General features: G+C 54.7%; 1 protein-coding gene across 7 annotated transcripts; it reads left to right on the forward strand.

Annotated features, from left to right (window-relative positions):
* Positions 1–37: 37 nt before the first annotated feature.
* On the forward strand, positions 38–27,818 carry EHBP1L1 (EH domain binding protein 1 like 1). Of its 7 annotated transcripts, none has more exons than XM_030568700.1 (21): positions 38–254; positions 656–887; positions 6,230–6,287; positions 6,440–6,535; positions 7,016–7,069; positions 8,406–8,584; positions 9,273–9,424; positions 9,957–9,992; positions 10,117–10,230; positions 10,524–10,914; positions 11,883–13,875; positions 14,594–14,766; positions 14,990–15,038; positions 22,353–23,354; positions 24,189–24,258; positions 25,820–25,905; positions 26,004–26,124; positions 26,554–26,653; positions 26,785–26,858; positions 26,963–27,077; positions 27,174–27,818. In XM_030568700.1, the coding sequence occupies exons 2-21, from the start codon at positions 784–786 to the stop codon at positions 27,259–27,261; spliced, it is 5,055 nt and encodes a 1,684-aa protein (XP_030424560.1). In that variant the 5' UTR covers positions 38–254; positions 656–783; the 3' UTR covers positions 27,262–27,818. The 7 variants fall into 7 exon arrangements, with proteins under 7 accessions (XP_030424560.1, XP_030424561.1, XP_030424562.1 ...); XM_030568701.1 differs by having other exon boundaries at positions 659–887; XM_030568704.1 differs by having other exon boundaries at positions 46–254; positions 11,883–12,225.
* The last annotated feature ends 171 nt before the right edge of the window (positions 27,819–27,989 follow it).

Raw genomic sequence — 27,989 nt, forward strand, 5'->3', positions numbered from 1 at the left:
AGCCCAGCCCAGCCCGGCCCAGCGCTCACCCCCGGCGCCCCGAGTCCCGGGGAGGGGCGTGCGGGATCCAGGAAGCGCAGACACTGCCGGCCGACGGGCGCTGGCAGCCTGGCACGGCTCCCTCGGCTCCTCGTTCGCATTCGCCGGAGTTTTCCCTTCTCTCCGCGTCGGACTCGGACACGGGAACCGAGTTGGAACGGATCTGCCCGGCGTCTGGCCCGAGGGTAGAGAGCGGGACCGGAGAGACACCGGGGGTGAGAGCCAAGCGCCCTCCGGGATCGGGGTGTCCGGGACTGAGGGGGAGAGCCAAGAACCCCCCTCCCGGGATCGGGGTGTAGGGAGGAGCCAAGACCGGGGGGGGCAGCCCAGCCTCCCAGAGATCAGGGTGTCTGGGGGGAGCCCAGCCCCCCAGGGATCGGGTGTCCGGGAGGAGCCCAGCCCCCCCTCAGGTGTCGGGAGGAAGCCCAGCCTCTCAGAGATCGGGGTGTCCGGGGAGAGCCCAGCCCCCCTAGGGATCGGGGTGTCCGGAAGGAGAGCCAAGCACCCCCTCGGGGTGTCGGGGGGGGGCTAAGCCAAGCCACCCGTGATTTTTCGGGGAGCCACGTTGGCTCAGTGCCTGCATCCAAGCCGTCGCCGCTCGGGTGTCGTTTTCCAGCAGCCTCGGGGTCTGGGACGATGGGTGTCGCGGGGCATCGGCCGGGGCCGCGGGGGCAGCTGTGACCTGAGAGGCGCCTGGCCCGGCTCGGCGGGGAGCTGCTCCGCGGGACCCCCCCACGAGCCGCGATGAGCTCCGCGTGGAAGAGACTCCAGCGCGTGGGAAAACGGGCATCCAAGTTTCACTTCGTGGCCTGTTACCAGGAGCTGATGGTGGAGTGCACCAAGAAATGGTGAGTGAGGCCAGCCCCACCCTGGGGCAGACACAGACCGGCTAGCAGCCAGCCTGGCGTGGGGCACAGGTGGGCACGGGGACCCCAGGGTATTTAATGGGGCAGAAGTGCACATGGGGGGACCCCAGGATACCTAAGGGCAGAGGTGGGCACCAGGGACCTCAGTATATCTAGTGGGAAAGAGGTGAGCATGGGGGACCCCAGGATATCTAAGGGGCAGAGTTTGGCTCGGGGTACCCCAGTATATCTAAGGGGGAGATTAGGAATGGGAGGAGGAGGGGAGGATTTTTTTTGGGGACGGGGTTGTCACAGGGTGAGGGAAGCTCTTCTCAGCCTCTTCTTTTTGTTTATTAACATGAATTAATTAATTATGGAGGGGGCCAGGTACCTCTGGTGGGGGTAGATGCGGGGAATTAACTCTTTCTTAACTGAAAGACCCCAATGGGGGACAGTTCAGCTATACACTGGGGGGGTGGGAGTCAGTTGGTTCACTCTGGGAATGTTCTTCCCCCTATTTTAGCCATAGGAAGGGAGCCCCCAAAATACTGTTGGGAGGGGTGACTGAGTGGGAGGAGCCCAGGTTGTTGTCATGGGGAAGCTGTCAAGGCTGGGCTGGAAGACGGGACATCCCCCTCCCCGGTCATGGTGAGAAAATTTGGGCATCTGGGGGAGGTTAAGGGTGGAAAGGGGTCAGTCCCCACACTCCAGTTTATAGTGGTTGAGACTCCCCCCTCCTACTCTGACCCCATGTTTCTGCTTTTACCCCAATGCTCTCCATTTCCAAATCTCCCCCCGTCCCCTGGTGAGACCAGCCCCGTAGCAGCTCCTGGGTTAGAGGGGGGCACCCTGGGGCTGGCCTCTGCACAGAGATGTGAGGAGGCCTGGTTCTTGTGGAGCTGGGAAGGGTGATTGTAGATTTGGTGAGTTGGGGGCAAAGTCTGTGGGACTTGGTTGATGCAGACTGACCCCCTCTGGCCCAGGTGGCCAACTAGCCAGGGGTCTTCCCTACCCCCCCATGCCACCTGTGGAGGTGTCCCTCAGTCCACGCAGGGCTTGTGTGGGAGGGGAAATCTAGAGCTCAACCTAGGACTCAGAGACTAGTAGGAAGTAGGGGTGTCCCTCCAGGATGGGGGGCAAAGCAGAAGAATTGAGAACATGCTCTAGAACACAGGGATGGGCAGAAGGTGGGTGTCTCTCAAGGCTTGGAAAAGGGGCTGGGGCAGGAGGAATCTAGACTGTGCACTGGACCATGGGGAGTGACAGGTGGTGGTGGGGTTCATCTAGGATTGGGATATGGTTGGAGTCTAGAGCATGCTCTAGAACATGGAGATCTCTTCATTTCCTGTTTTAGCGGGTGAAGAGGGTGGCTAGAGCAGGAGACATCCGCTGTGGTTTAGGGGGAACCTAGAAGTGGAAAGATTCCCCTCTCCCAAGCTCTAGACTATCTCCATGAAAATGGGAGGAGCCAGCAGGGGAGAGAGTTTATGGGATTTTTTTTAAACTAAAATGACCTTAAAAGGGATTCATGGAAAAATGATAAATATTTAGTGACAGCAGCTAAAAATAGAAACAGGAGAGAGAGGGGGCCTGGAGTGCAGGGGAGGGGGGCAGAGAGACTGTAGGAAGAGTGGGCTTCTTGGGGCGGGGCAGGATAAAGGCCTCTCTTTGGGATTAGATTAGGGGCCCTTGCAGAGCAGAATGTCCCAACTGAGTCCCCCAGGCTCCTCCCCTTCCCTTCAAGTCCCCACCCTCAAATGCTCCTTCCTCCCTCTCTGTGGTTCCTCCCCACAATCTCTCTCCCTCAGGGGCTCCTCCCCCTTTTCCCAAATGCCCCTCCCCTGTCCTCATTGTCCCTCCTCTTCCCCCATGACTCCTCCCTGTTCTCCGGCCCCACCCTCATGCTTCCTCTCCTACTTCTCCTGTTGCCATGTGCCAGGGATTTCCCCCACCACGATCCCTGGATGGGGCCCAAAGCCCCAGTTCCTCTCTCCCCAGCCTGGTGGGTATCTCCCTGCCCACTGGGCTCTGGCTGCCCCCAGTCCAGGCCTGTGGAGAACTTAGGGGGGTATCAGGTTTCCCAGCAAGACACCAATTTAGCTCAGCACCTGCACAGATGCTCTGATCTCTGATCCCCTCCTGACAGAGCCAAATTTAGCCCCTTGGCCACAAGCCCAAGAGGGAGGAAGGTGCTTGTAAACTGGCCCAGGTCTCAGAGCAATGCATCTGGCCAGGGGCTCAGGGCTGGAGTTGCAGGGGGCTGCAGGTTGAGAGTGAGGAGCATTGGCAGCTGTGAGGGGAAGCCCAGGGCTAGGATAGCATGGGGCTGTGGGCCGGGAGTGAGGGGCACCGGCAGAGCTGCAGGTGGGGGAGCCCAGGGCTGGGCTAGCAGAGGGCTGTAGGCCAGAAGCGAGGGGCACTGGCAGAGCTGTAGGTGGGGTAGCCCAGGGCTGGGCTAACAGGGGGCTGTGGGCCGGGAACGAGGGGCACTGACAGAGCTGTAGGTGGGGGAGCTCAGGGCTAGGATAGCAGGGGGCTGTGGGCCGGGAGCGAGGGGCACTGGCAGAGCTGTAGGTGGGGGAGCCCAGGGCTGGGCTAACAGGGGGCTGTGGGCTGGGAGCGAGGGGCACTGGCAGAGCTGTAGGTGGGGGAGCCCAGGGCTGGGCTATCAGGGGGCTGTGAGTCGGGAGCGAGGGGCACTGGCAGAGCTGTAGGTGGGGGAAGCCAGGGCTGGATTGCAGCTGAGTTGAGGGGGATGGCTGTGAGCTGGGACTGAGGATTTGCTACAAGATGAGTGTGTTTATATTTCCACCTCCTACAAGAGCTAAGAATACACTGCAATGGTCAATGTTATGACAGTGCTAGGATGGGGGAGGGGTGCCTCCTGGGTGTCCTGGCAGGGCTCAGACATTCTGGCTAGCAGGAGGTTTAGAAACTCCTGGGTGGGTGGTTGTGAAGGTGCCAGGTTGGATGGGCCCATGGGTCTGCTCTGGGGCTGCCCACTGACCTTGGGAGGGTGGCAGAGTGATGTCTGTGGGTTGGAGGTGAAGGGCCTTGGCTGAGATTCTAGGAGAGGGGGGACCCTGGGAATCAGTGACAGCATCGGGGTGGGGGAAGGAGGCTGTGACTGACACAGACAGATGGGGAGTTGACCTGTAGATGCCATAGCACTGCAGGCCAGCCCAACCCCTCTGGGAGCCCAGGGCTGGGATAGGAAGGGGCTGCAGGTCAGGACTGAGGGGCACTGGCAGAACTGGTGTGGGGGAGCCCTGGGGCTGTGTGGTGGATGCAGGGGAGGCTGGGCCCTGTTCACTTGTATCCAACTGCTGTCAGGATGTTCCCAGCTTTTTTTCATATTGTAAGTGGTGATACTGGGCGATGGACTGTGTAAATAAACAGGGTGAGCTGCCATTAACCCCACCCATCTGGTCAGAAATTTCCCCCAGACATTGCCTCCCTGCCCCCCTAGCTCACAGTCAGCTAGAGCAGCAGTGACACCCCCCACTCTGCCAGCCACTGACCTGTGGCCAGAAACTCCCTGTACAGTTGGTGAGTCAAATGCCATGTCCAGTTAGCAGTGCTACAATGTGATAAACCCACTGGCAGCCAGTGTCCTCCCCAACAGCTTGGCAGCATCCCACCTTAATAGCCCCTGCGCCCCACCCCAGAGGCAGTTGCATCTCAGCCTTGTGTGTGGGATCCTTGGATAAACAGCCCCGTGCCCTTCCCCTCGGGTGGGTGCCTCTCAGACTGGTGCACAGGGGCTGCAGAGGAGTTGAGGTAACCTCACATCCAAGCATACTTTGGAAGTGTGTCTCAGTCAGCCAGGGCCAGGCTGCATACGCAGAGTTTCCAGAACGTCCCTTTGCTGTAACAAGAAGCCTTCAGCTCTTCCCTGGTGCCTCCAAGCCAGGAATTCCAGCCTTTACAGCCTGTAATGAATTACACCACTTTGCAGCCCTATCTGTATCCCGGCTAGGGAGTTAGCAAACTGGGACACACACAGACTCACCCAAGGTTGTGCAAAGGATCTGTGGCACAGCCAGGAATGGAACCCAGAAGTCCTGAATCCCAGTCCCTCCCTATGCACCCCTTTCTCTAACCCTCCAGACCACTCCCCTCCCAGAGCTGTGGATAGCACCAGGATTCCTGATGCCTGCCCAACTCCCCCACTCACCCCAACCCCTAGACTCTATTCCTCACAATGTCTGCAGCATTTGGGGCGTATGAGTGCAAGCAAGAGCCAGCCACACCCTAGGGCCTGGCCCACGTGGCTGTTAAAGATATAGAGCAAAATGTCTCGGAGCCAGAAGCTCTGATGTCAAGGGGTGAAGTAGAGGCATTGGGTGAGGGAGCGGGGTGTCTGGCATCCTTCAAGGACTATGACACAGGCCTCAGACTTCTGGCCCAGACAATAGCCTGCAGGGAGAGCTGGGCTGGGATCCCCACACTCCTTGGCGAAGTGAACCATGGCGTCCACGCCTCCTGAGTAAGCACCCCGTCTGCCGTGTCCAGGCAAACGCAGCTTCTCTGGGCTACAGAGTGACTCACTGGTTTGTACCATGCTAGTTCTGGCTGCTCCTACCTGGACTCGGGAGACTGGGCAGCAGAGAGCAGGGTGGGGAGTCTGTGGGGGGCGCTCTCCCCTGGCAGTCACGGCTGACCCCAATGCCCCAGTGTGGTGCTGTGCAGCAGGGGGTGCATGCCCCTTGCATTCACTGCTGACCCCAATGCCTCAGTGTGTTTTTCTCTCCAGGCTCCTTCCTCCAATCCTTATCTCTTTCTGCCCCAGTGTCTCTCACTCAATGTGGGGCGAGCAGGGGGTTCAGGCTGGACCACACCCACCCAGCAGCCAGGCAGGGAAGATAAAAACTCTCCCCACCCAGCTCTGCAATGTGCTGCTCTGTGGGCAGCCCAAACTGGGAACAGTGTTCCAACCTCTAGCCCCCACACCCCTCCCAGAGCTGGGGTAGAACCCAGGTGTCCTGACTTTTGGTCAAACCAGGGGGTTTACTAGCTGGATGGGGCCATTGGTCAGATCTGGGGAGAGGGAAGTGAGGGATATTGGGTTAGATGGACTCCTACTTCCAGGGCCTAGGCAATGAGCAGGAGAGTCAGTGGAGCTGCACAAAGGGGGGCAGTTCTGGGGGCAGGCAGAGGGGTGAGAGGGGGGAAGCTTTTCCATGGGACAGGTGGTGAGGGGAAGATGGTGGGGCTGGGACCTGGGTCACCTGCTACCCTGATCCCAATGGAAAGTGTTGTGGAGAAGGTCCTTGGGAGCTTATTTTGTCTTCCTCCCCTCCCCTCCGAATTTGTTCATTCGTTCCCTCCGTCTTACCTCACAGGCAACCGGACAAGCTGATTGTGGTTTGGACCAGGAGGAACCGACGTGTCTGCTCCAAGGTGGGTGGATTCAGGATGCCCTCTCTGTATGGGGGCCAGCTCTACTGCAGCCCCGTGGTCGGGGGACTAGCTGGCTTGGGAGGCAGGGAATGGAACATGTGGCTGTTCCCCCTTGGGGCGTGAGCTCTGATCTGGCTGTTTGTGTTCTGCAGGCTCACAGTTGGCAGCCAGGGATCAAGAATCCGTACCGGGGGATGGTTGTGTGGATGGTGCCAGAGAACGTGGATATAATGGTGACGCTGTACCGGGTATGGCAGCTGCCGCTCACAGAAGCACGCTGTTGTGCACACATGCTCATGCACCCCTTTGCACTGACCTGTATTCTTACACTGGCCTATGCACTCCGGCACAGGCACTTTTACCATCACACGAATGGCTCTTACCCAGATGTGCGGCTCTCCTGTGGTTGGGCCGCCGTTTGCACAAAAGCACTGAGGTGTGTTCCCTGGCTCGCAGTTACACACCAACTCACAGCCTCCCATGCACTGCTGTGTCCGTCCGCTCCTCTGTATACCTGTGGGTGCACATCGGGCACTCACACTTGCAGTCACACACCCATCCGCACACCGCTGCATGCAGTCTCGCTGGGCTGGCATACGCTCAGGCTTCCCTTCGTATGATCCCGACAACACACCCACACTGGCACCCTTACATATAACTCCCCCCATCCCCCAGTGCAACAAACAGTGCAAAGCCCCTCTCACCTTCTGCCCCGTCCCCCCCCACAGGACCCCCACATGGAGGAGTATGAAGACAAGGAATGGACCTTTGTGATTGAGAACGTACGTCCAGGGAGAACCAGAGCGTGGTAACTCAGGGGTGGATGACTGCGGCCAGCCAGGACATGGGATCTTCCATCGCAAAGCCATGCAGGGCTGCCAAGTGCAGCTGCCTGTGGGGTGGTGTGACGCTTCCCAGGGCTCCAGGGCTAAGACACACCTCCCCACTCCCTGTCCTTAGCATGAGGGACCCTTGTCTGTGTCTGTCGGGGCCCAACTCCACCGGTCACAGGCAGCATGAGCACCCCCCGGCCGACATTATCTCTCTGCAGGCTAGCAACAGGTCCACTCTAGCCGCCAGCCCTGCAAACATCTCTCTGAGTGCCCAGGCCCTGCTCCACTGGCCACTCCCAGTGTTCGCTGATACGCTGCTCCCGGGGGGACAGGACGTCCCGGCTGAGATCACCACTCTGTGTAACACAGCACTCAGCCATGCGCCTAGTGAAACCAGGCATCAGTTTAATGAACAAAGACTAGAGTCTCAAGAAATAGCAAATGATGGTGTTGGGAACAAACAGTAAACTCATAACTCGCCCTCTGGAGCCTAGACTTACCTAGCAAGTCACTTTCCTGTCTAATGAAGAGTAGCTCCCCCAGAGTCTTCCTCCCACTGTGTAACAGACAGGCTGGCTGTTCCCCTCTGTTCGAAAGAGGATGCCCCCAGCTGCTTGTCTTTCCCTGGCTGCATATTTCTTGTAGAGTTTAGCAAACTTTTGATTAGCTTCAGGCGTAGACAGTAATGCTTATAGGGTATCTGCCATGCAGGATGTGCCACATACAGGAGCAGGCAGGGGAGAAGCGTCTCTTACCTCCTGCTGTTTGTCACCTTCCGGTGACCAGCCCCAATTCCCAGACCGTAAGAATATAATTGCTATTGTAGATACACAGCTCCTGAAATAATATCTGTATGTACATTTTGCAATGATTATGACGACCAGTGGGCTACTGGCTTTTACTAGAAACCTCATCTGCCACCCTTTGGTGAATTGTTATGCATGCACCAGACCTAGGGGATCTCTGTAGCCCCAGGCATCCCCTCTCCCAGTTGGCACCAAGAGCTTGCTAGGTCACAGGAGGAACACAGCAGCCATTTAACAGCACAGAGTCTGTAAAGGGGACAGTGTAGAGGGAAAGGTGGGAAATCAGGATTCCTGGGGTCTATCCCCATCTGTAACATGGCAGTGGTGTCTAGTGGTTAGAGTGAGCAGGGCCTGGGAGTCAGGACTCCTGGGTTCTCTCCCTAGCTGTGGGAGTGGAGTGGGGTCTAGTGGTTTTAGGGTAAGGGAGGCTGGGAGTCAGGCCTCTCCCTTAGCTCACAGTGCTCACTCCCTCTTCCCAGGAGTCCAAGGGGCAGCGGAAGGTGCTGGCCTCGGCCGATGTTAACCTGCAGCGCTTTGCCCGCCCCACGCCTGCCCAGGCTGAGCTGAAGCTGAAGCTGAAACCGCGCTCGGTCAAGGTGGTGGCTGCCACGCTGCAGCTCACGCTGTCCTGCGTCTTCCTGCGTGAGGGCAAAGCCACGTGAGTTCTGTCAATAACGTGGGGCCTACGGAAACAGGCCTGTCTGGGAGCAGCAGTGTCCTTTGGCGAGGAGGGGGAAGGGCATGGAGGGACTCAGGCTTGCACTTCCCTCTCCATGCTGCTCTGACGGGGAGGCAGCGCGGGGCTTGGCCCAAAGAAGGGCTGGGCAAAGAGCAAAAGACTTGGCTGAGGATGAGTGCCCTTGGAGGCCATCCTGGTGCAGGTAGATGGCTGCCTGAGGGCGACTATCTTGGCATGGCTGCAGGGGAAGAGGGTGGCACAGGCAGCCATCTTGGCGTGGGCGAGGAGGGTGTCAGGGGGCAGCCATCTTGGTTAGAGGGTCTCTCTGGGCGGCCACATTGGCACCACTGTTGAGGAAGTGGCTGGTTTAGAGAGGCCACCTTGGCAGTTTGTAATAGCAGGACATCCGGCCACCTGGCCACAGTTGGTGCATCGTTTAAATAGTCCCCTCCCCTGTCAGTAAGGGCCACAGAGGTGGGGGTGGGGCTGCCCTCGCCTGTGGCTTAGGAGAGCCCCATGTTTCCAGAGGGATGGTGTAAATGGTTCAAGGGTCACCACAGGCTGGAGCGGGGAAGGGAAATGGGGCTGCACTGTCCCTCCTTACCGTGACCCCCCTGCCCTGTGGCCCCACAGACGGTCCCCCCTTACGCCATGCCTTGCCCCTCAGGGATGAGGACATGCAGAGCCTCGCCAGCCTCATGAGCGTCAAACCCAGCGATGTCGGCAACCTGGATGACTTCGCCGACAGCGATGAGGACGACGAGGCAGCCAGGAGGATGCAGCATGAGGATGGGAGCAGCCAGGGCACAGCGCCAACAGGTGGGGCCAGCCAGCCTGTCCTTAGCCCTCACCCCCCATCGGCCCTGCTGTTGCCCCTCACTCCCGACCCCAGCCACCTGCTATGCCAGCCCTGGGCTCCCCCGGATACAGCTCTGCTGGTGCCCCTCACTTCCGACGCACAGCCACCTGCCGTCCCAGCCCTGGGATCCCCCACCTACAGCTCTGCTGGGGCCCCACAGACCTGTCCCACAGCTCCCTGCTTTCCCACCCTGGTCCATTCGTAATTGCGGTTTGCCCTGGTTGCTGTTTGGTAGGGTTCCCTCGGCTCCACTATTGCTCCTGATACTAGCTTCTAGTGTCTCTTTGCCTTCCAGCAGGGGGCACTCTCTAGGCTTCTCTTTGCTGGGGGGCAGTGACTGAGGTCCCGTCTGTCCCCTGGGACTGGCAGTTCTGTCCCCACTCCCCGGGGCAGCTGTGCTGTCTTGGGGTTGGTCATTCTCTCTCTCTCTCTCTCTCTCCTGTCTGTCTGTCCCCACCACTTTTGGCTGTCTATCTGTGTCCCACACTGTAGGTTTCATTCAGACCATACTGCTGGGCTATTTCACAGGTAGGACCATCCCGCCAAGTGGGGTTTGGGGTAGGTGGGGTGCAGAGCAGGCAGCAAACTGCTACATCTCTCTCTCTTTCTCTCCTTGCTGCCTTCCACATTCTCTCACTCCCTCCCAACCCAGACACGTCACGAGAGCTCAACACTCTTGCTGAGGAAGAGGAGAATCCCTCGGCTCCAGGGACCAGCAGGGCAGCAGCTGGGAGAGCAACTCCCCATGGGACACCCCGGGAGGCAGGTAAGTCAACAGTGTGTGCAAGGGCCCTGGGCTGGGCAGCAGGACTCCTGGGTTCTGTCTGGGAGGGGCACAGGGTCTAGTGGTTAGAACAGGGGCGGGTTGGGAGTCAGGATGCCTCGGTTCTAGCCCAGCCCTGGGAAGGGAGTGAAGTCTAGTGACCTGAGGAGAGGGGGAGTCTAAGAGCTTCCCACCAACTCCCTCAGGGCAGGGATATGGGGAAGTTCTGTCTAGTTGTCACCCACTTCCATTGCCCCCCGTCTCTGACTCCTGGGATCCTCTCTCCTCTCCTGCAGGCTCTGCCAAGGAGGAACCCGTCCGAGTGGCCGACACCCCAGATGCCCCCCTGAGGGACACCCCTCACCCAGCCCTGGAGCTGGTCCTACAGGGAGCAGCACCCTCCCCTCCCCCAGAGTTGATGGGCCCCCCCCCAGTAAGTGGTGCAGGCCAGGCCGGGAGGGCTGGGCAGAACATGGCAGCCGGTGGGAACCCAATGGGAGCTGCAGGGGCTGTGGAACCAGGTGCTAAAGGGGAGATGGGGGCCCAAGTCCCGGATCAGGCCCACAAGCCAGGCACAGACCCTTCCCAGGAGACGGGACGACATGATGGCAACCCCAGGGCTGAAGAGGAGGAGAAAACAGCAGCCTTGATGAAGCAGCCGGCATCAGGGAGTGACACCAAGGGCAGGTGAGTCTGGAGCCCTGGCTTCTATCCTGGCTGTGGGCAGGGTGTGGAAATCTAGTGGTTAGAGCACGGGGCTGGGAGCCAGGACGCCTGCGTTCTGTCCTGGCTCTGGGAGGAAGCGGTGTCCAGTAATTGGAAGTAGCAGGCAGGGGCGGTGTGGGTGATGGCGTTGTGGTGGAAAAAGGTTAGTGCCCAGCTGCTTATGGATAAACCCAGCCACCCAGTGTTGGTTTTGCTTCTGCCTTCAGGAGGTTTGCCAGTCCCCTCCCCTCCCCTGCTCAGGGAAGAGAGCATGTTCCCACCGAAGGAGGAAGCCGCATTTCTCCTACCCAGGAAGGGAGCTGCAGGCTGGGCTGCCAGCTCTGACCCTTCTAGAGGGGTGGGGGAAGGGACGCAGCTGGCGCTGCAGGAAACTGCTGTCCCTACTGAGCTGAGCAGATTAACAGAGGAGGAAGTTTGGGTAGTGTGGCAAGGAATGGGACATGGGGCCTGTCCCTCTAGGGGGCGCTGGCTGTGATCCAGCACCAGGATGGGGGACTGGCAGGCTCAGAGGGGTGTGAAATAGGGCATGTCCCGTCTGGGGGCGCTAGCTGTGATCTGACCCCATGGCGGGGTGGGCTGGCTCGGAATATCCCAAAGCTGCTCATCTGTGCTGAGGAACTCCTGTGTTTAGCGGACATTTTCAATATTCCAAGTGGAGTGTAGAGAGAGTGGGGTCTAGTGGGTTGGGGGTGGTGGGGCTGGACGCCAGGATTCCTGGGTTCCATCCCTGGATCTGGGGGGTAAGGTGGTTAGAGCAGAAGGGTTCAGGGAGCCAGGATGCCTGGTGTCTGTTCCTGGGCCTTTCAGTCCCCATGCTGAGAAGATTGGGCTCATTGTCAAGTTTGGAGGATGAGAAATCCCCCCAGAAGACAGCTCTGCCCTCACGATGAGACCAACTCCCCTTCTGTCTCCTTTGTCCCTCCCTCCAGGCCCAGTGACATCTGGATGCCCCGGGCGGAGAGCCCTGTCCCTGCCCCACGGCGTAAGAAACCCCTCCTGCCAGAACCCACTGCGCCCACAGCTCCACCCCCCGAGGTACCCTCTATCCAGAGATGCCAATGGGAAGGTGCCAAACTGCCTCCCTCCCAGCTCAAATTGGAAACAGCGAAGTCAGAGCAGGGCCCTCGACCTGCAACCTCTCTGCCTGTGCCAGTGGTGCCTGCCAGGGTCCGTCTAGCCCGGCCTAGGTCAGCAGAACTGCCAGTCCGGCCGAAGCCGCTGCCCCGGCCCCGGAGGGACAGGCGGGCCCGTTCGGCGTCTCCGGGCATCTCTGTAATAATGTACCTTCATAAGGATGCACCAGGACCTGCTGTTGTTGCTGGGGAGGGCATCGGCCTGGCCAGGAGCGGCTTTGGGGCGGGTGTGCCCTCGGCTGCTGCACTGCTGGCCGTGTCGTCTGTGGTGGGGCTGCCCCCAGTGCCATGGGGCAGGCAGGAAGAGAAGGCAGCAGCAGATGCTAATGGTTGGCCAAGCGTCGGGGGTGCTGTTGCTCCTGTGGTGGTGCCCCTCAAAGAGGAACAGGGCAGGGCGACAGGAGAGGGTCTCAGGGGGGCGTCCCATCTGGAAAGGCTGACAGCAGATGTGGCAGCCGGGAAGGATGCTGGGGGAGCTGTTGTGTGTGTGGGGGGAGGAGATGCAGCCTCTCTGGTGGGCCCCCCCAAGCCTTGGAGGTATCGGTCAGAAAATGTGGTTGGAGAGGGTGCCAAGGGGGCATCCAGAGTGGTGATGAAGGCGATCCCAGGCCAGTTGGAGAAGGGCAGGCCGGAGGAGCCAACGGAACTGGAGAACTGCAGGGCAAACAGGAAGGCGTGTGGGGGCACTGCTCAGAGCGTAGCAGAAGTTGTGCCCTCGCTGGAGAGGCACAGAACAGAGCTGGTGGGGCAGGAGGATTCTGGGCGAGGATTCTGGCCAAGCCCAGCACCAGACCTGTCTCGTGCAGTGACGCCCCCCCAGCTGGAGCAGCGCAGGGCAGCAGGAGAGAGACCTAGAGCAGCATCCCAGCCAGAGAGGCCAGGAGCAGAAAGGGCAGCTTGGAAGGACGCTGCGGGGGCTGTTGTGCAGGGTGGGGCAGGTGATGCACCGTCTCTGATGGCCCCCCCAAAGCCATGGAGGTGTCGGTCGGAGGATGTGGTGGGACAGGGTGCTGGGGAGGTGCCCAGTAGTGTGATGAAGGCAGAAGCAGGAGACGGACTGTGGAGGGTAATCCCGGCTTGGCCAGAGTGGGGCAGGCTGGAAGGGGCAGGGGGCGAGGCGGCTGGCGAGCCGGGTGGCGGTGCGGTGCACTCAGTAACAGCCCCCCTGCCTGTGGAGGCCCCAGCCTGGCTGGAGAGGGGCAGGCTGGAGGAGGCAGGGAGAGAGGCAGCTGGCAGGCCATGCGGAGGTGAGGCGCAGTTAGTAGTAGTGGACGCCCCATCTCTGGAGGCTTCTGCCCAGCTGGAGGGCGCCATGGAGAGCCCGGGAGCCGACGGTACAGTGTCCGGGGGTGCCACCCCCAGCACACCTGAGCCCCTGCTGGAGAGGGGTGGGCCGGAGGAGGCAGTGGGTTCCAGAGAGTGTGGTGGGGCTGTGGGCTCCCTGCCCAGCAAGGAGGATGCCAGTGGGGCAGGGCGCCCTCTGGAGAAGCAGTCAGGGCTCTGCACAGACCAGCTGACCACCTGCATCGGCCCAGGAAGGAGCAGCAGACAGGCTGCAGCCCTCGCACTGATGCCTCCCCAGGATGCGCCCATTCTGGGCCCCCCATCCCCCTTCGCTGAGCCTTACATCTCACAGTGCCGCTTCACTTTGAGCCTCCCGCCCACCCACCCTTCCCGGGAGAGGAGTGCCAGCCCATCATCCAACGAGGGGACCCAGGCGTCCGGGCGGGAGCCATCTCCCCCGCCCTGCGGCGCTGCCCGGGATAGCGTAGGGCAGGAGGCCCCCCAGGTAGGGACAGCGAATGCTTGTGCCCCCCAGCCCTGCCAGCTGCCATGGCTGCCTGCCCGCCCTTGCTTCCAACTAATCCTAAGGGCTGTGTGATTGAGGGGGTGGGGGGGCTGTGGAAGGACAGACAGACCCAAAGCATTGCTACAAGGATAAAGCCTTTAATTGGGATGTGTGGAGGGGATAAAACTCATTTTGGGCTAACTGCCTCCTCCCCTTTAATTGGGGCTGAGGATAACACCTGGAGATGGATCATCAGAGCCCACAGACCCCTGACTAACCCCCTCCACCTTATTCTGTGACCCACAGACCCCTGCCTGCATCCGGCTTGCTCACTGCGCTGCATTGGGGTGGCTGGATCCCAGCTGCCAGTGAGCCCTCGGCCAAGCCCCGCCAGGAGAACACCCTTGCCTAACAGAAGGAAGGGGAGGGTGCAACAGCCAGGACTTGGCCGGGTCTTTGTACCATATAGCCCTAGCCCTTCACTCCTGGCTGCCATGGGGTAAGGGGGTGGCTTGGTGCCTGTCGGTGTGGGGGAACCCTAATCATGGGAGAGGTCCTGGTGACAGGTGGTGGTGTTGGGGTTATGCAGGCAGGAGAATGGGGGAGCCAGGAGGGCAGTATGGCTGGCCAGTGCTGGTGTGGGCGTGCTTTGCCTGGTGTAGGGTGAACCAGCGCATCCCTGACCCATATCCCACCCCATCCCCTATTTATCTCCTAGGAGGAGCCTCCAGCAACCAGCCCAGGTCTTGTCAGCTGCAGCCAGTCACTGCTGGAATGGTGCCAGAACGTCACGGCTGGCTACCGGGGTGTCCGGGTCACTAACTTCACCACCTCTTGGCGCAATGGGCTGGCATTCTGCGCCATCCTGCATCACTTCCACCCAGAGAAAATGTGAGTCCTGGGGCTGAGGGGCAGTGCAGGGAGTTGGGGCTGGGATAGCAGGGGGCTGCAGGTCAAGACTGAGGGGCACCAGCAGACGTGTGTGTTGTGGGGGAGGCCATGTCTCGGTATGGAGGGGGGGCGTGTCCCTGAGAGGCGAGTGGGGTGGGGACTCAAGAGACCCCATTCACTAAACAGGATCTATCTTTGTCATGTCTGTCTGCCCCCTCTCCAGCAATTATGAGACCCTGGACCCTCTCGCTATCAAAGAAAATAACAAGCTGGTAAGTTGGGGACCCTGGCAGATGGTGGGGAAGGAAACTGTAAGAACATGATACTGACTCAGCCCAATGGTCCATCTAGCCCAGTAGCCTGTCTTCCAACAGTGACTGGTGCCAGATGCTTCAGAGGGAATGAACAGAACAGGGCAATTTACCAAGTAGTCCCTCTTGTGTTCAGTCCCAGCTTCTGGCTGTCAGAGGCTTAGGAACACCAGGAGCATGGGGTAACCTCCCTGACCATCTTGGCTAATAGCTATTGAGGAACTTATGCTCCATCAGCTTATCAAATTCTTTTTGAGTCCAGTTATACCTTTGGCTTTCACAGCACCCCTGGCAATGTGTTTCACAGGATGACTGTGTGTTGCATGAAGAAGTTCTTTCTTGTGTTTCTTTTAAACGTGCAGTCTATTGATTGAATGACCTATGTCATTGGTACCCCTCCCAACTGTTATGCGAAGGGGTAAATAACACTTCCTTTTTCACTTTGTCCACACCAGTCATGATCTTATAGTCCTCTATCACATCCCGCAGAGCCATCTCCGTTCAAAGCTGAACAGTCCCAATCTTTTTAATCTCTGCTCATACAGAAGCTGTTCCAGCCCCCTCATCATTTTTGTTGCCTTTCTTTTTACCTTTTCCAATTCTAATTTTTTTGTTTTGAGATGGGGTGAAGAGAACTTCATGCAGTATTCAAGGTGTGGGCATACTATGGAATTATATAGAGGCATCGTGCTATTTTCTGTCTCATTATTTATCCCTTTCTTAATGATTCCCAACATTCGTTAGCTTTTTTGACTGCTGCGGATGTCAGAGATGTTTTCAGAGAACTCTCCACAATGACTCCAAGATCTCTGTGTTAAATGGTAACAGCTAATTTAGACTCCATCATTTTGTATGCATAGTGGGGATCATGTTTTCTAGTGTGTGTTATTTTGCATTTATCAACATTGAATTTCATCTGCCATTTTGCCAGACACCCAGTTTTGTGAGATCCCTTAGTAGCTCTTCACAGTCTGCTTTAGGCTTAACTATCTTGAGTAATTTTGTATTGTCTACAAACTTTGCCACTCTCACTGCTTACCCCCTTTTCCAGATTATTTATGGCTATGTTGAACAGATCCTTGGGAGACCCCACTGTGATGGGATCCCCGGGATGCAGCCTGGGACTGTGAGACTGCTGTGCCCGCTGAACTCTCTCCAACCTGGTCTGTCTCTCACAAAGCCTTGCTAGTGACCAGCAGAAAACCCCTTCAGGCGCTGTTATCACTCAGCATGTGGAGCCCCACACCCAGCTAGATTGCGTGAATGCTCCCAGAGCCACTCATGAATAACGCAGAGAAAGGCACCAGCCAAATCCCCCCAGCTTAGGGTGACCAGATGTCCTGATTTAATAGGGATAGTCCCGATATTTAGGGCTTTTTCTTATATAGGCTCCTATTACCCCCCGCCCCCTGTCCCGATTTTTCACACTTGCTGTCTGGTCACCCTACCCCAGCTCCCAGAATTGTACCCCAGGAATATACCGTCTTGCACTGCTCAAGATGAGCAATGCAGATTTATTAACTGGTTCACCACTTCATCAATGGAAAGTGGATACACACCAGCCTTTGCAAACCTGAGCAGATTTACCAAACACTTCATACAAAGTCACTGCTAAAGAGAAACAGTAAAACAAATTTATTGACTACAAAAGATAGATTTTAAGTGATATTAAGTAATAGGCAAAAAGTCAGAGTTAGTTACCAAAAGAAATAAAATATAAGCACGCAGTCTAAACGCTCAACCCTATTAGACTGGGCAACATCTAGATTAAGCAGTTTTTTTCACCCCACTGGATATTGCAGTTCATAGTACACAGATTTCACACTTGAAATCTGGGCCAGTCCCCTCAGTTGGAGTCTTCAGTGTCCTTGTTGATTGCAGTGTAGATGGGTGAAGGAGAAAGGCCCAGCATGGGCCTTCTATGTTCGGTTTTATACCCTCAGTCCATGTGCTTGGAAAACACAAGTCCAGGCATGTCTGGGGTCATTGCAGAGTCTCCCAGCAAGGCTGAGCAATTCCCTGCTGTGGCCTCATGCAGGAGAATTGTAGCTCCCTTGCTGGACAATGGTTGTTGATGGGTTGTTTGTAGCTCCCTTGCTGGACAATGGTTGTTGATGGGTTGTTTGTCATGCCACCCTGGTGTTGGTTACTTTCCTTGCTGTTGCCTCTGGGGAGCTAGTATCTGACTGAGTCCCCAACTTACAGCATGTTTTAGTGACAACCATACAACACAATTTTCATGACTTCATATACATTAATTATTCACATATATGGATAGAGAAATGACTTTCAGCAGATCATAACCTTTCCCCGATACCTTACAAGGCATGCTTTATATGTAAGATCGTGATTATGTAAAAATGAGAAATATGGGGGTTCCAGGATGCTCCCCCAAGGTATAAAATGTCACAGCCACTGTTTACCTCTCTCCACTGTGAAAACTGACCATCTCTTCATACCCTTTGTTTTTTAACCAGTTACCAAGCCATGAGAGGACCTTCCCTCTTATCCAGTGGCAGTTTATTTTGTTTAAGAGCCTTTGGTGAGGGACCTTGCCAAAAGCTTTTTGAAAGTCCAAGTACACTATATCCACTGGATCACCCTTGACCACATTTGTTGACCTGCCTCAAAGAATTCTAGTAGATTGGTGAGGCAGGATTTCCCTTTACAAAAGTTGTGTTGACTCTTCTGCATCATATGTTCATCTATGTGTCTGATAATTCTGTTCTTTACTATAGTTTCAACCAATTTGCCTGGTATTGGTGTTAGGCTTACTGGCGTGTAATTGCTGGGATTACCTCTGAAACCTTTTTTAAAAATCAGTGTTACATTAGCTATCCTCCAGTCATCTGGTACAGAGGTTGATTTAAGTGATGGGTTACATACCACAGTTAGTAGTTCTGCAATTTCATATTAGAATTCCTTCAGACTTATTACAGTTTAATTTATCAGTTTGTTCCATAAACCTCCTCTATTGACACCTCAATCTGGGACAATTCCTCAGATTTGTCACTTAAAAAGAATAGCTCAACTGTGATGATCTTCCTCACCATGGGCAGCATGTATGTTCCTCCTCAGACAGCCCGGTGTGACCCTGCCCATGCTCCACCAGGAAGGCCCCCTCCTGTTTGCCTGTCTCCCTTGGCCCCAGCCCAGGCAGGCTGCTCATCTTCAGGGAAGCATGCTGGGTTTGGAACTAGGGTGGTTGCAGCTGGCCTGTGGCCAGGACTTGGGGTGGCTGGGGCTGCGCTGGGGGAGGGGTGTGTGTGCCGGCACTGGGTTTGCACGCCCTGTGCTCAGGCTGGCTGCAGGTGCTGGGGCCTGGGGGCTGTGCGCCCCCCATTCTGTACTCGGGGACTGGGGGACCATGCATCACCCACCCGGCGTTTGGGGGCTGGGGGAGGCATGTTCCACTGGCCTCCCCACCTACAGCTTGAGAGCTGAGGGGGGGTTTGCACACTTCCCAGCATTCAGGGGTCGGGGGGTGCCACCCGCTGCACGCTCAGAGGGGTGAGGGGGACTGCATGCCGCCTGCCTAGAATGCTGGGGGTGAGGGGGATTAGCCCATGTTCCTCACATCCTTTGCTGTGAAGATTGATGGAAAGCATTCATTTAGCTTCTCTGCATTGGCCTTGTCTGCCTCGCATGCCCCTTTAGCACCTCGATTGTCCAATGGCTCCACTGATCATTTGCCAGGCTTCCTGCTTCTGATATACTTAAAAAAAAGTTATTGGTTCCTTTCTATTTTCCTCAGTAGGATTTGACTTCCATTTTTTAAAAGACGTATTTTGTCTCTAACCACCTCTTTTACTCTGTTGTTTAGCTGTGGTGGCATTTTTTGGTTCTCTTGCTTTTTTTTTTTTTAATTTGGGATATACATTTTGTTTGAGCCCCTATTATGGTGTTTTGAAAAAGTCTCCATGCAGCTTGTAGGCATTTCACTCTTGTGACTGTTCCTTTTAATTTCCATTTAACTAGCCAAATTTTTGTGTCATAGCCCTTTTGAAATTAAATGCTACCTGTGGTGGGTTTCTTTTGTATTCCACTCCCCCCCAAGGATGTTAAATTTGAATATATTATGGTCACTATTACCAAGTGGTCCAGCTATATTCTCCTCTTGGACTAGATCGTGTGCACCACTTAGGACTAAATCAAGGAATTGCCTCTCCCCATGTGGGTTCCAGGACTAGCTGCTCCAAGAAGCAGTCATTAGTGGTCTCTAGAAATTTTATCTCTGCGTCCCGTCCTGAGGTGACATGTTCCCAGTCAATATGGTGACAGCTGAAATCCCCCATTATTATTGGGTTTTCTGTTTTTGTAGCCTCTCTAATCTCCCTGAGCATTTCACAGTCACCATCAACTTCCTGGGCAGGTGGTCAGTATATTCCGAGTGCTATCCTCTTATTATTCAAGCATGGAATTTGCCATAGAATCTCTATGGATAGACTGTTTGGTGCATTTAAGATTTTCCCTATATTTGATTCTATGCTTTCTTTCACATATAGTGCCACTCCCACACCAGCACAACCTACTCTGTCGTTCCTATATATTTTGTACCCTGGTATTACCGTGTCCCATTGATTTTCATCATTCCACCAAGTTTCTGTGATGCCTATTGTATCAGTATCCTCATTTAGTTCCAGGCACTCCAGTTCACTCATCTTAATGTTTAGACTTCTAGCATTTGTGTACAAGCACTTACACAATTTGTCAATATTCAGTTGTCTGCCTTCATGTGATGTAACTGAATGGGATCCTCTTTCCTTTGACTGACTTTCTTCAGTTCCTGCCTGTACTTTATCAACTTCTAGTCTCTCCTCCTTACTAGGACATAGAGAATCTCCATTAATAGATCCTCCTCTAAGGGATGTGTCTGTCCGAACCCTGTACTCCTCCACACTGGTCGGCTTTCCCCCAGCCCTTAGTTAAAAACTCCTCTTCCACCTTTTTAATTTTACATGCCTACAGTCTGGTTCCATTTTGGTGTAGGTGGAGCCCATCCTTCCTGTATAGGCTCCTCCTTTCCCAAAAGGTTCCCCAGTTCCGTATAAACCTAAACCCCTCCTCCCTACACCATTGTCTCATCCATGCATTGAGACCCTGCAGTTCTGCCTGTCTAACTGGCCCTGTGTGTGGTACTGGAAGCATTTCAGAGAATGCTACCTTGGAGGTCCTGGACTTTAATCTCTTATCTAGCCGCCTAAATTAGGCCTCCCAGACTTCTCTCCTATCCTTCCCTATGTCATTGGTACCTACATGTACCACGACCACTGGCTCCTCCCCAGCACTGCACGAGTCTGACTGGATGTCTCAGGAGGTCCGCAACCTTCACACCTAGCAGCCAATTCACCATAGAATATTAGGGGAACCCCAGGGTCATCTAGTCTAACCGCCTGCCAAGATGCAGGACTTGTTGTGTCTAAACCATCCACAACAGACGGCTATCCAGCCTCCTTTTGAAAACCTCCAGCGAAGGAGTTTCCACACCCTACGGAGGCATCTGTTCCATTGTCCTACTGTTCTTACAGTTAGGAAGTTTTTCCTGAGGTTTAATTGAAATCTGCTATGCTGTAGTTTGAACCCTTTGCCTCTTGTCCTGCCCTCTATAGGAAGAGAGAACAACTTGTCTCCATCTTTTTATGGCAGCCTTTCAAGTATTTGAAGACCGCCATCATATCCTACCTCAATCTCCTCTTTTCTAAACTAAACATACGCAGTTCCTTCAGCCTTCACTTGCATGGCTTGCATTCCCTTTGATTATCTTTGTTGATCACCTCTCGATCTTTTCTCCTCGTCCTTTCTATACATTGGTGACCAAAACTGGACACAGTACTCCAGCTGAGGCCTAACCAGTGCTGAGTAGAGAGGTACTATCACCTCTCATGACTTGCATGCTATGCCTCTGTTAATGCAACCTAAAATTGCATTTGCTTTTTTTGCAACAGCATCGCATTGCTGACTCGCATTGAGGTTGTGATCCACCACAACTTCCAGATCCTTCTCAGCAGTGCTTTTGCCAAGCCAGTTATCCCCCATTCTTTATTTGTGCATTTGTTTTTTCTTCCCTAAATGAAGCATCTTTCATTTGTCTTTATTGAATTTCATTTTGTTCTCTATATCCCAGTTGTCCAATTTATTGAGATCCCTCTGAATCTTAGCTCTATCCTCCAAAGTATTGGCAACCTCCCCCCCCCCCCGGTTTTTGTCATTTGCAGCTCTGATCCGTATGCTCTCTGTTCCTACATCCCTGGTCATTAATAAAGATGTTAAACTATACCGGGCCCAGAAGAGCAACTGTGGAACCCCACTTGAGACCGCCCTCCAGTCCGACATCATTCCATTCATAGTTACTCTTTGTTGGCAGTTGTTTACCCAATTATGTATCCACTTAATGGTAGTTCCGCCGGGACCACATTTCTCCAGCTTATCTATCAAAATGTCCTGTGGGACTATGTCAAAAGCCTTGTTGAAGTCCAGGTATATTATGTCTACTGCATCCCCCACGTCCACCAAATCAGTTACCCTGTCAAAGAAGGAAATGAAGCTGGTTTGGCATGATTTGTTCTTGGTAAATCCTTGCTGGTTGCTAGTGATCACCCCTTCATCGTCCAGGTACTCGCAAATTGAATGTTTTATACACTGCTCTAGTAGCTCTCAGGTATCAATGAATGGTCTGTAGTTCCCCAGCTCCTTCATTTTCCCTTTTTTACGTTAGCCCTTCTCCTGCCTTCCAAGATCTCTTCTCTCATCCATGAGTTTGCAAATATTATTGCCAGTGGCGCCGAGATTTCTTCAGCTAATTCCTGCTGTACCCTGGGGTGAATAGCATCCAGCCCCACTGATTTGAATTCAGCCAAATGTGGTTCTCCTGGTCATCACAGAGCCAGCCATCTATATTTCTAATAATCAAATCCCCAGTTACTATTACCTGGCTCTTCCTATGAACAGGAGTCCACTCCCCTGAAGAGAACGGAGGAGCTGTTCTGGGCTGGGGAGACTCCCTCCCCCAGGGTTAGGAACTCCCCACCATGGGATGGAATGCAAGCCATACGAGTGAAGGCTGAAGGAGTTGTGTATGTTTACTTTAGAAAAGAGGCACTTGAGGGGGGACATGATGGGAGTATAGGCTGTGGTGTATGTGGCCTGCTGATCAGAGCACATAGGGGCTGGAGGGATGACCATGGGGCGTCAGGACTCCTGGGTCCTATCCCTAACTCAGGGTGGGGGCTGAATATTGGGGTTAGTCACATACCCTGGTTTGTCCCCTCCCCCCAGGCCTATGACGGCTTTGCCTCCCTGGGCATCTCGCGGGTGCTGGAACCGGCTGACATGGTGTTCCTGACGGTGCCCGACAAACTCATTGTCATGACCTACCTGTGCCAGATCCGGGCCTTCTTCACAGGCCAGGAGCTGAACGTAGTGCAGATCGCCAACCACAGCAGCCAGAGCACCTACAAGGTGGGCAAGTTCGACTCGGACCCCGCCTTCTCCATTGACCCTGCCCGCTTCTATGCCGAGCGCTTCCAAAGTGCCACCAGGGGGCCCGAAGAGCCTGGGAGCACTGCCCCTGCTGCAAGGGATGATGGGAAGGCAGCAGCCAATAAAACTGTGACAGGAGGAACTGAATTGGCCAAGAAACTGGAGGCAGAACTCACCGCCCCAAAGGATGCTGGGACTGATGCCAAGATAGGTGATGCAGAGGATGCTGGGAAAGTGACTGTAAATGGCACCATATCCCAAACAACTGTGCAATCAGAGGTGGAGCCCTCTGTCACAAAGGATGCTGGGAAGGTGCTAATCAATGATGTGACTACCAAGCCAGCTATAAGTCCAGAGGCAGAGCCACCTACCCCAAAGGATGGAGGGAGCAAAGCCGCAAAGGATGCTGGGAAATCATTGGTCAATGGTGCAATGTCCCCATCGGCCAAGAAACCAGAGGCAGAGCCTCTTGCCCCAGAGGATGCTGGGAAGGTGCCGGCCAATGGTGACGAGAAGCTGGTGCCCCCTCCACGGCTGAAGCGTCAGTCTGTACGGAACGGGGAGGCGCCGGACCAGGCCGAGCGATCCCTGCAGCGCTCGCTGTCCACAGGCAGCCAGGGCCCTGTGGCCCCACCACGCTCCCATGGCAGCAAGTCGGGCTTCTCCCACGTGCGTGATGCAGACCTGCTCAAGAAGCGGCGCTCGCGGCTCAAGAGCGAGTCACTGTCTATGGATGAGGGGGAGGCGGGCGGCCCCCCAGGGGAAACATCACGGAGGAGGTCTGATTGGCTAGGAACGGTGAGTGGGGAATGGGAAGGGACTCAGTTATTGCAGGGTTTCTCCAGGGCACTGCATTGTTGTTGTAGGCTCTGCATGCACTCGTTTGTTATGGTACAGTCTCCCAGGAGCACTGGGTCGTTATTACAAAGTAGCTCATAAACAGCATACATCAGGGGTAGGCAACCTATGGCATGCATGCTGATTTTCAGTGCACTCACACTGCCCGGGTCCTGGCCACCGTTCCGGGGGGCTCTGCATTTTAAATAAATTTTAAATGAAGCTTCTTAAACATTTTTAAAACCTTATTTACTTTACATACAACAATAGTTTAGTTCTATATTATAGACTTATAGAAAGAGACCTTCTAAAAATGTTAAAATGTATTACTGGCACGCAAAACCTTAAATCTGAGTGAATAAATGAAGACTCGGCACAGCACTTCTGAAAGGTTGCCGACCCCTGGCATACGTAGTCCTAGTATTTATGAAAGACCCTCCCTCCTGGGATACTCTAATAGCAACCTGGCACATGCAGCCCCATGAGTCCTTTCAGTAACCAATTAGCATGTACAACTCTAGCAATTTATGATTATAGGGTCTCTTGGGGCTGCATGCACAAGTTTGTTATTGTAGGTTCTCCTGGGAGCATTGGTTTGTTTTTGTAGGGTGTCTCGTAAATACTAGGGCTGTGCATACTGGTTTGTTATTGTAGGGTCTCTTGGGGGCACTGGGGTTGTGCTGTGCAATTTGTTATTGTAGACTCTCTTGCGGCTGCATAGACTGGTTTGTTATGGTAGGGTCTCATGGGAGCTGGTTTATTATTGTAATGTTCCCTATCCCTTTTCTCTACCAGGATGACCATGAAGGCATGATGACCCCCAAGGCAGGACCCCCTGCTTCCGCCAGGACTCAGCAGCCCCCAGGTGAGCCTGGGTTTTCTGTAGGGTCTGCCTTATTTAGCAGCAACAGTTTTGGGGGCAAAGGGGCAATATGGATCCTTAAGGGGAGCAGCATGGTTGTGTTAATTTTGACACCCTGCAGGCCCAGAGTGTCCAAGGTGTTAGCAGATCCCTTTCACTGCACAACATGAAAGTGGTAACCCAGGCTAAGGGTGTGGAATTCGGAGACCTCAGCCTGCTTATTTCCAGGGCAAATACTCCATTAAAAATCCCTTTAACCTTGTATTGAAAAGACAGAAAAAGAAGGGATGGGAGTTACCAGGGTGGGGTCCCACAAAATGGGGTGAGTGGGCGACAAAATGGCAGATGAAATTCAGCATTGATAAGTGCAAGGTAATGCACACACAAAAATAACCCCAAGTATGCGTGTCTAACAATGGGGTTCTAAATTAGCTGTTACCCACAAGAAAGAGATCTTGCAGTCACTGTCAAGAGTTCCCTGAAAACTTTAGCTCAGTACACAGCAACGGCCGAAAAGGCTAACGGGCTGTTTGGAATCATTAGGAAAGGGATAGAAAATATCATAATGCCACTATACAAATCCATGGTACGTCCACACCTTGAATAGTGTGTCGGGTTCTGGTGTCAAAAACAATCGAGTGCCACTGGAGGGCTGGAAGGATGATCAAAGGGACAGAACAGCTTCCATATGAGGAGAGGCTACAAAGATAAGGGCAGTTCAGCTTGGAGAAGAGACACCTAAGGGAGGATAGGATAGAGGTCTAGACAATCATGCATGGTGAGGGAAAAGTGACTTGAGAAGTTTTATTTACCCTTCCTTAAATACAGACATAGAGTCACCTGATGAAATTGATAGGCAACAGTTTTAATCCAGCCAAGAGGAAATACTTTCTTACACACCACACAATTAACCTGTGGAACTCATTGCCGTGGGATGTTGTGATGGTCAAAAGTAGATCCATATTAAAAACCGAACAAGGTAGTTCATGGAGAATGAGTCCATCAATGGCTACTAGCCAGGGTGGTCGGGACTTGACCCTCTGTTTGGGGCAACCCTAAACATCTGCTGGTAGCAGCTGGGATTCAGCTGGAGCTGGCAGAGATGGTGACATCAGCTGAGTCCCTCTCTCTGGCCCCGGGCATCCCTCAGGATTAGGATGAAGGAGGCACCGTGGTGTGGTGCTGCCTCCTCTAGTCTCAGGAGTCCACAGGGGTGGCAACCATGGTGGGGAAACTTGCTTCTCCTTCCTGGCCACTGTCATCCAACCAGCTGGTCTCCAGTCCCCTCTGTGTTTTGGCCACCGCTTAGGTCTGATTTCCAGCACCCCAATATTGGCCCATTGCTTTCCGGGCTCACACTCCTCATTTGCCAGACACAATTACCATACAGTAGCTGCCCTCTGCTCGGAGTAGTTGTGTCTGTTTCCCCGCTGCACCTTTGCCCCTCAGCAGCTCTTGTTCACACCCCAATAATTACAACAGGGCCTCCACCACCAGGGGGGAGCTGGGGAATGGGGTTTAACTGCCTCTCATGACCCCAATCTCTCTGTCTTCTCCCCCACAGAGATAGCCCCCTCCTCCAGTACTACCACCCAGGAGCCGTCCCGGGATCCCAGCAAGGAAACGAGCACCACAGAGGAGGAGGTGCCGGTAAGGATGGGTAACTGGGGGAGATGGTGGAAGGGACGGAGACACAGGGCCTTTCCCCTTGAGGAGACGCTGGGTCTGACCTCCTGCCTCCCTGGCAGCGGTTCCAAGACACCAGCCAGTATGTGGTGGCCGAGCTGCAGGCGCTGGAGAATGAGCAGAAGCAGATTGATGCCCGGGCAGCCGTGGTGGAGAAGGAGCTGCGCTTCCTCATGGAGTCAGGTGCTGTGTCGGGACACACACAACAGCCCTGCGGGTGCTGGGACTAGTGATCATCAGGTGCTGTCCTGTGCCCTCACCCCTTCCAGCATTGTGGCCTCTTAGTACCACCTGCTGGCGGCTTCTGGAACTTTTCAGGACCCCTTGGTGATGAGCCCCTCATGGGGTGGGAGGGGGGGAATGTGCGCTGTATGGATGTCCTATCATCTGTGTCGCTGCCCTGCCACCTCCATCTGGGCTTGAAGGGAGCAGGCTATTAACGGGTGGAGAGAAGTTGGGGAATGCACCAAAGGATGACTCCATCCCATCACTGGGCCATGCTCACCCTCCCACCATCAACACTCACTACTGCACTGCCACACAGGTGCAAATGTCACTTGCTGGTTCCTGCCGTGCACTCACACCTCACTCCTCCCCCACCCGCCATTACAGGCACAAACCAGGCCCAGGAGGAGGAGCTGATCCAGGAGTGGTTCACACTGGTCAATAAGAAGAATGCACTGATCCGGCGCCAGGACCAGCTGCAGCTGCTGTGAGTGACCCTGGGGGGAGAGTGGTGGCTGGGCTTTTGGTGATCATCCAAACCATGCGGGGGAGAGGAGAGAATGTGTAACCTTGGGAATGACACCCCCCCCACACATTTTCTCCTCCTCCTCCCCCCAGGATGGAAGAGCAGGACCTGGAAAGACGATTTGAGTTACTGAGCCGGGAGTTGAGAGCCATGTTAGCTACTGAAGGTGAGGGCTCGGCCCCCGAGAGCAAAGGGGACTGGGAGTCTGTGGAAGGGGCGGGGGGCTCTTGCTCTGGGCTCTCAGCTGACATGTCTCTCTAACCCCTGAAGACTGTCTCAAGACAGAAGCCCAGCAGAGGCGGGAGCAGCTCCTATTGGAGGAACTGGTGTCGCTCGTGAACCAGCGGGATGAGCTGGTGCGAGACCTGGACATCAAGGAGAGAATGTGAGTCTGGGCATGACTTTCAGATCAGGCGTTTGAGGTCAGGCGTGGTACCCTAAGTTTTAACTTGCATTCCCCCTTCGACCCTTCTCCTCACAGAGCCTTGGAGGAAGATGCCAGGCTGCAGCGGGGCCTGGAACTGCGACGGCGCAAATACAGCCGCAAAGATAAGTGCCGCATCAGCTAAGAGGCAAATGGCCACTCCACAGTCCTTGTCAGTGTCCTGTGGCTGGGATACTACCCAGGATGCCTGCCTGCCTCTTAAAGGGCTCAAATGTTTGCCTGCTGCTGCTGTTACCTCAGTGCCTCACTGTGTTGCCCCTTGTACATTTTGCTGGTTTCCCTTCCAGTCTGGCCCCCCTTTAGGACAGATGCAGTTTCCCAGCCTTCTCCAATGAATGCCAAGGGTAGCACAGGGAACCTGGCTGTCCCCTATGGCAGAGGGAAACAGTCTACTGGGAGCAGAGTGGGACTATTTATTTTTGTGTGTGTGAGAGACTTTGTTCAGCTGGGTGTCCCTTCCCCATCCTGTCAGCTGCCATTTCACAGCCAAGTTGTTGGGGTTTTATCATGGTACAAAAAGTTGATGTGGGTTTAGGGAGAGCAGAAAACAGAAGTGCCTTGACAGTGCCATCCAGCCATGTATTGTAATGGCAAGTTTCAATTCCTTGTTCCCTGGGTATTTGCACTAATTTGTAATTGTTTGAAATATGAAATAAAGAGATGTGAAAGAAAGCCAACTCATACACTGGTGCAACTGAGTTGTGTATAACAACTGCACTCAAAAGGAGTCAAAATTTCCAGAGACCTGCTACATAGATATCGATGTAGCAAATCCTCTGATCTATACACAGTATAGTCCAGTGGCTCTCAAACCTTTTTTTACTGGTGACCCCTTCCACACAGCAAGTCTGA

This window comes from Gopherus evgoodei, chromosome 7 (genome assembly GCF_007399415.2).
Source record: "Gopherus evgoodei ecotype Sinaloan lineage chromosome 7, rGopEvg1_v1.p, whole genome shotgun sequence".
NCBI classification, from domain to species: Eukaryota; Metazoa; Chordata; order Testudines; family Testudinidae; genus Gopherus; species Gopherus evgoodei.

Bases quoted from the DNA above. Each gene is read 5' to 3' on its own strand.
- EHBP1L1 (XM_030568700.1), top strand. From the start codon at position 784: ATGAGCTCCGCGTGGAAGAGACTCCAGCGCGTGGGAAAACGGGCATCC. The intron at 23,355-24,188 runs GTGAGTGGGGAA...TTTCTCTACCAG, and splicing joins GGTCTGATTGGCTAGGAACG to GATGACCATGAAGGCATGAT. The intron at 25,906-26,003 runs GTAAGGATGGGT...CCTCCCTGGCAG, and splicing joins CCACAGAGGAGGAGGTGCCG to CGGTTCCAAGACACCAGCCA.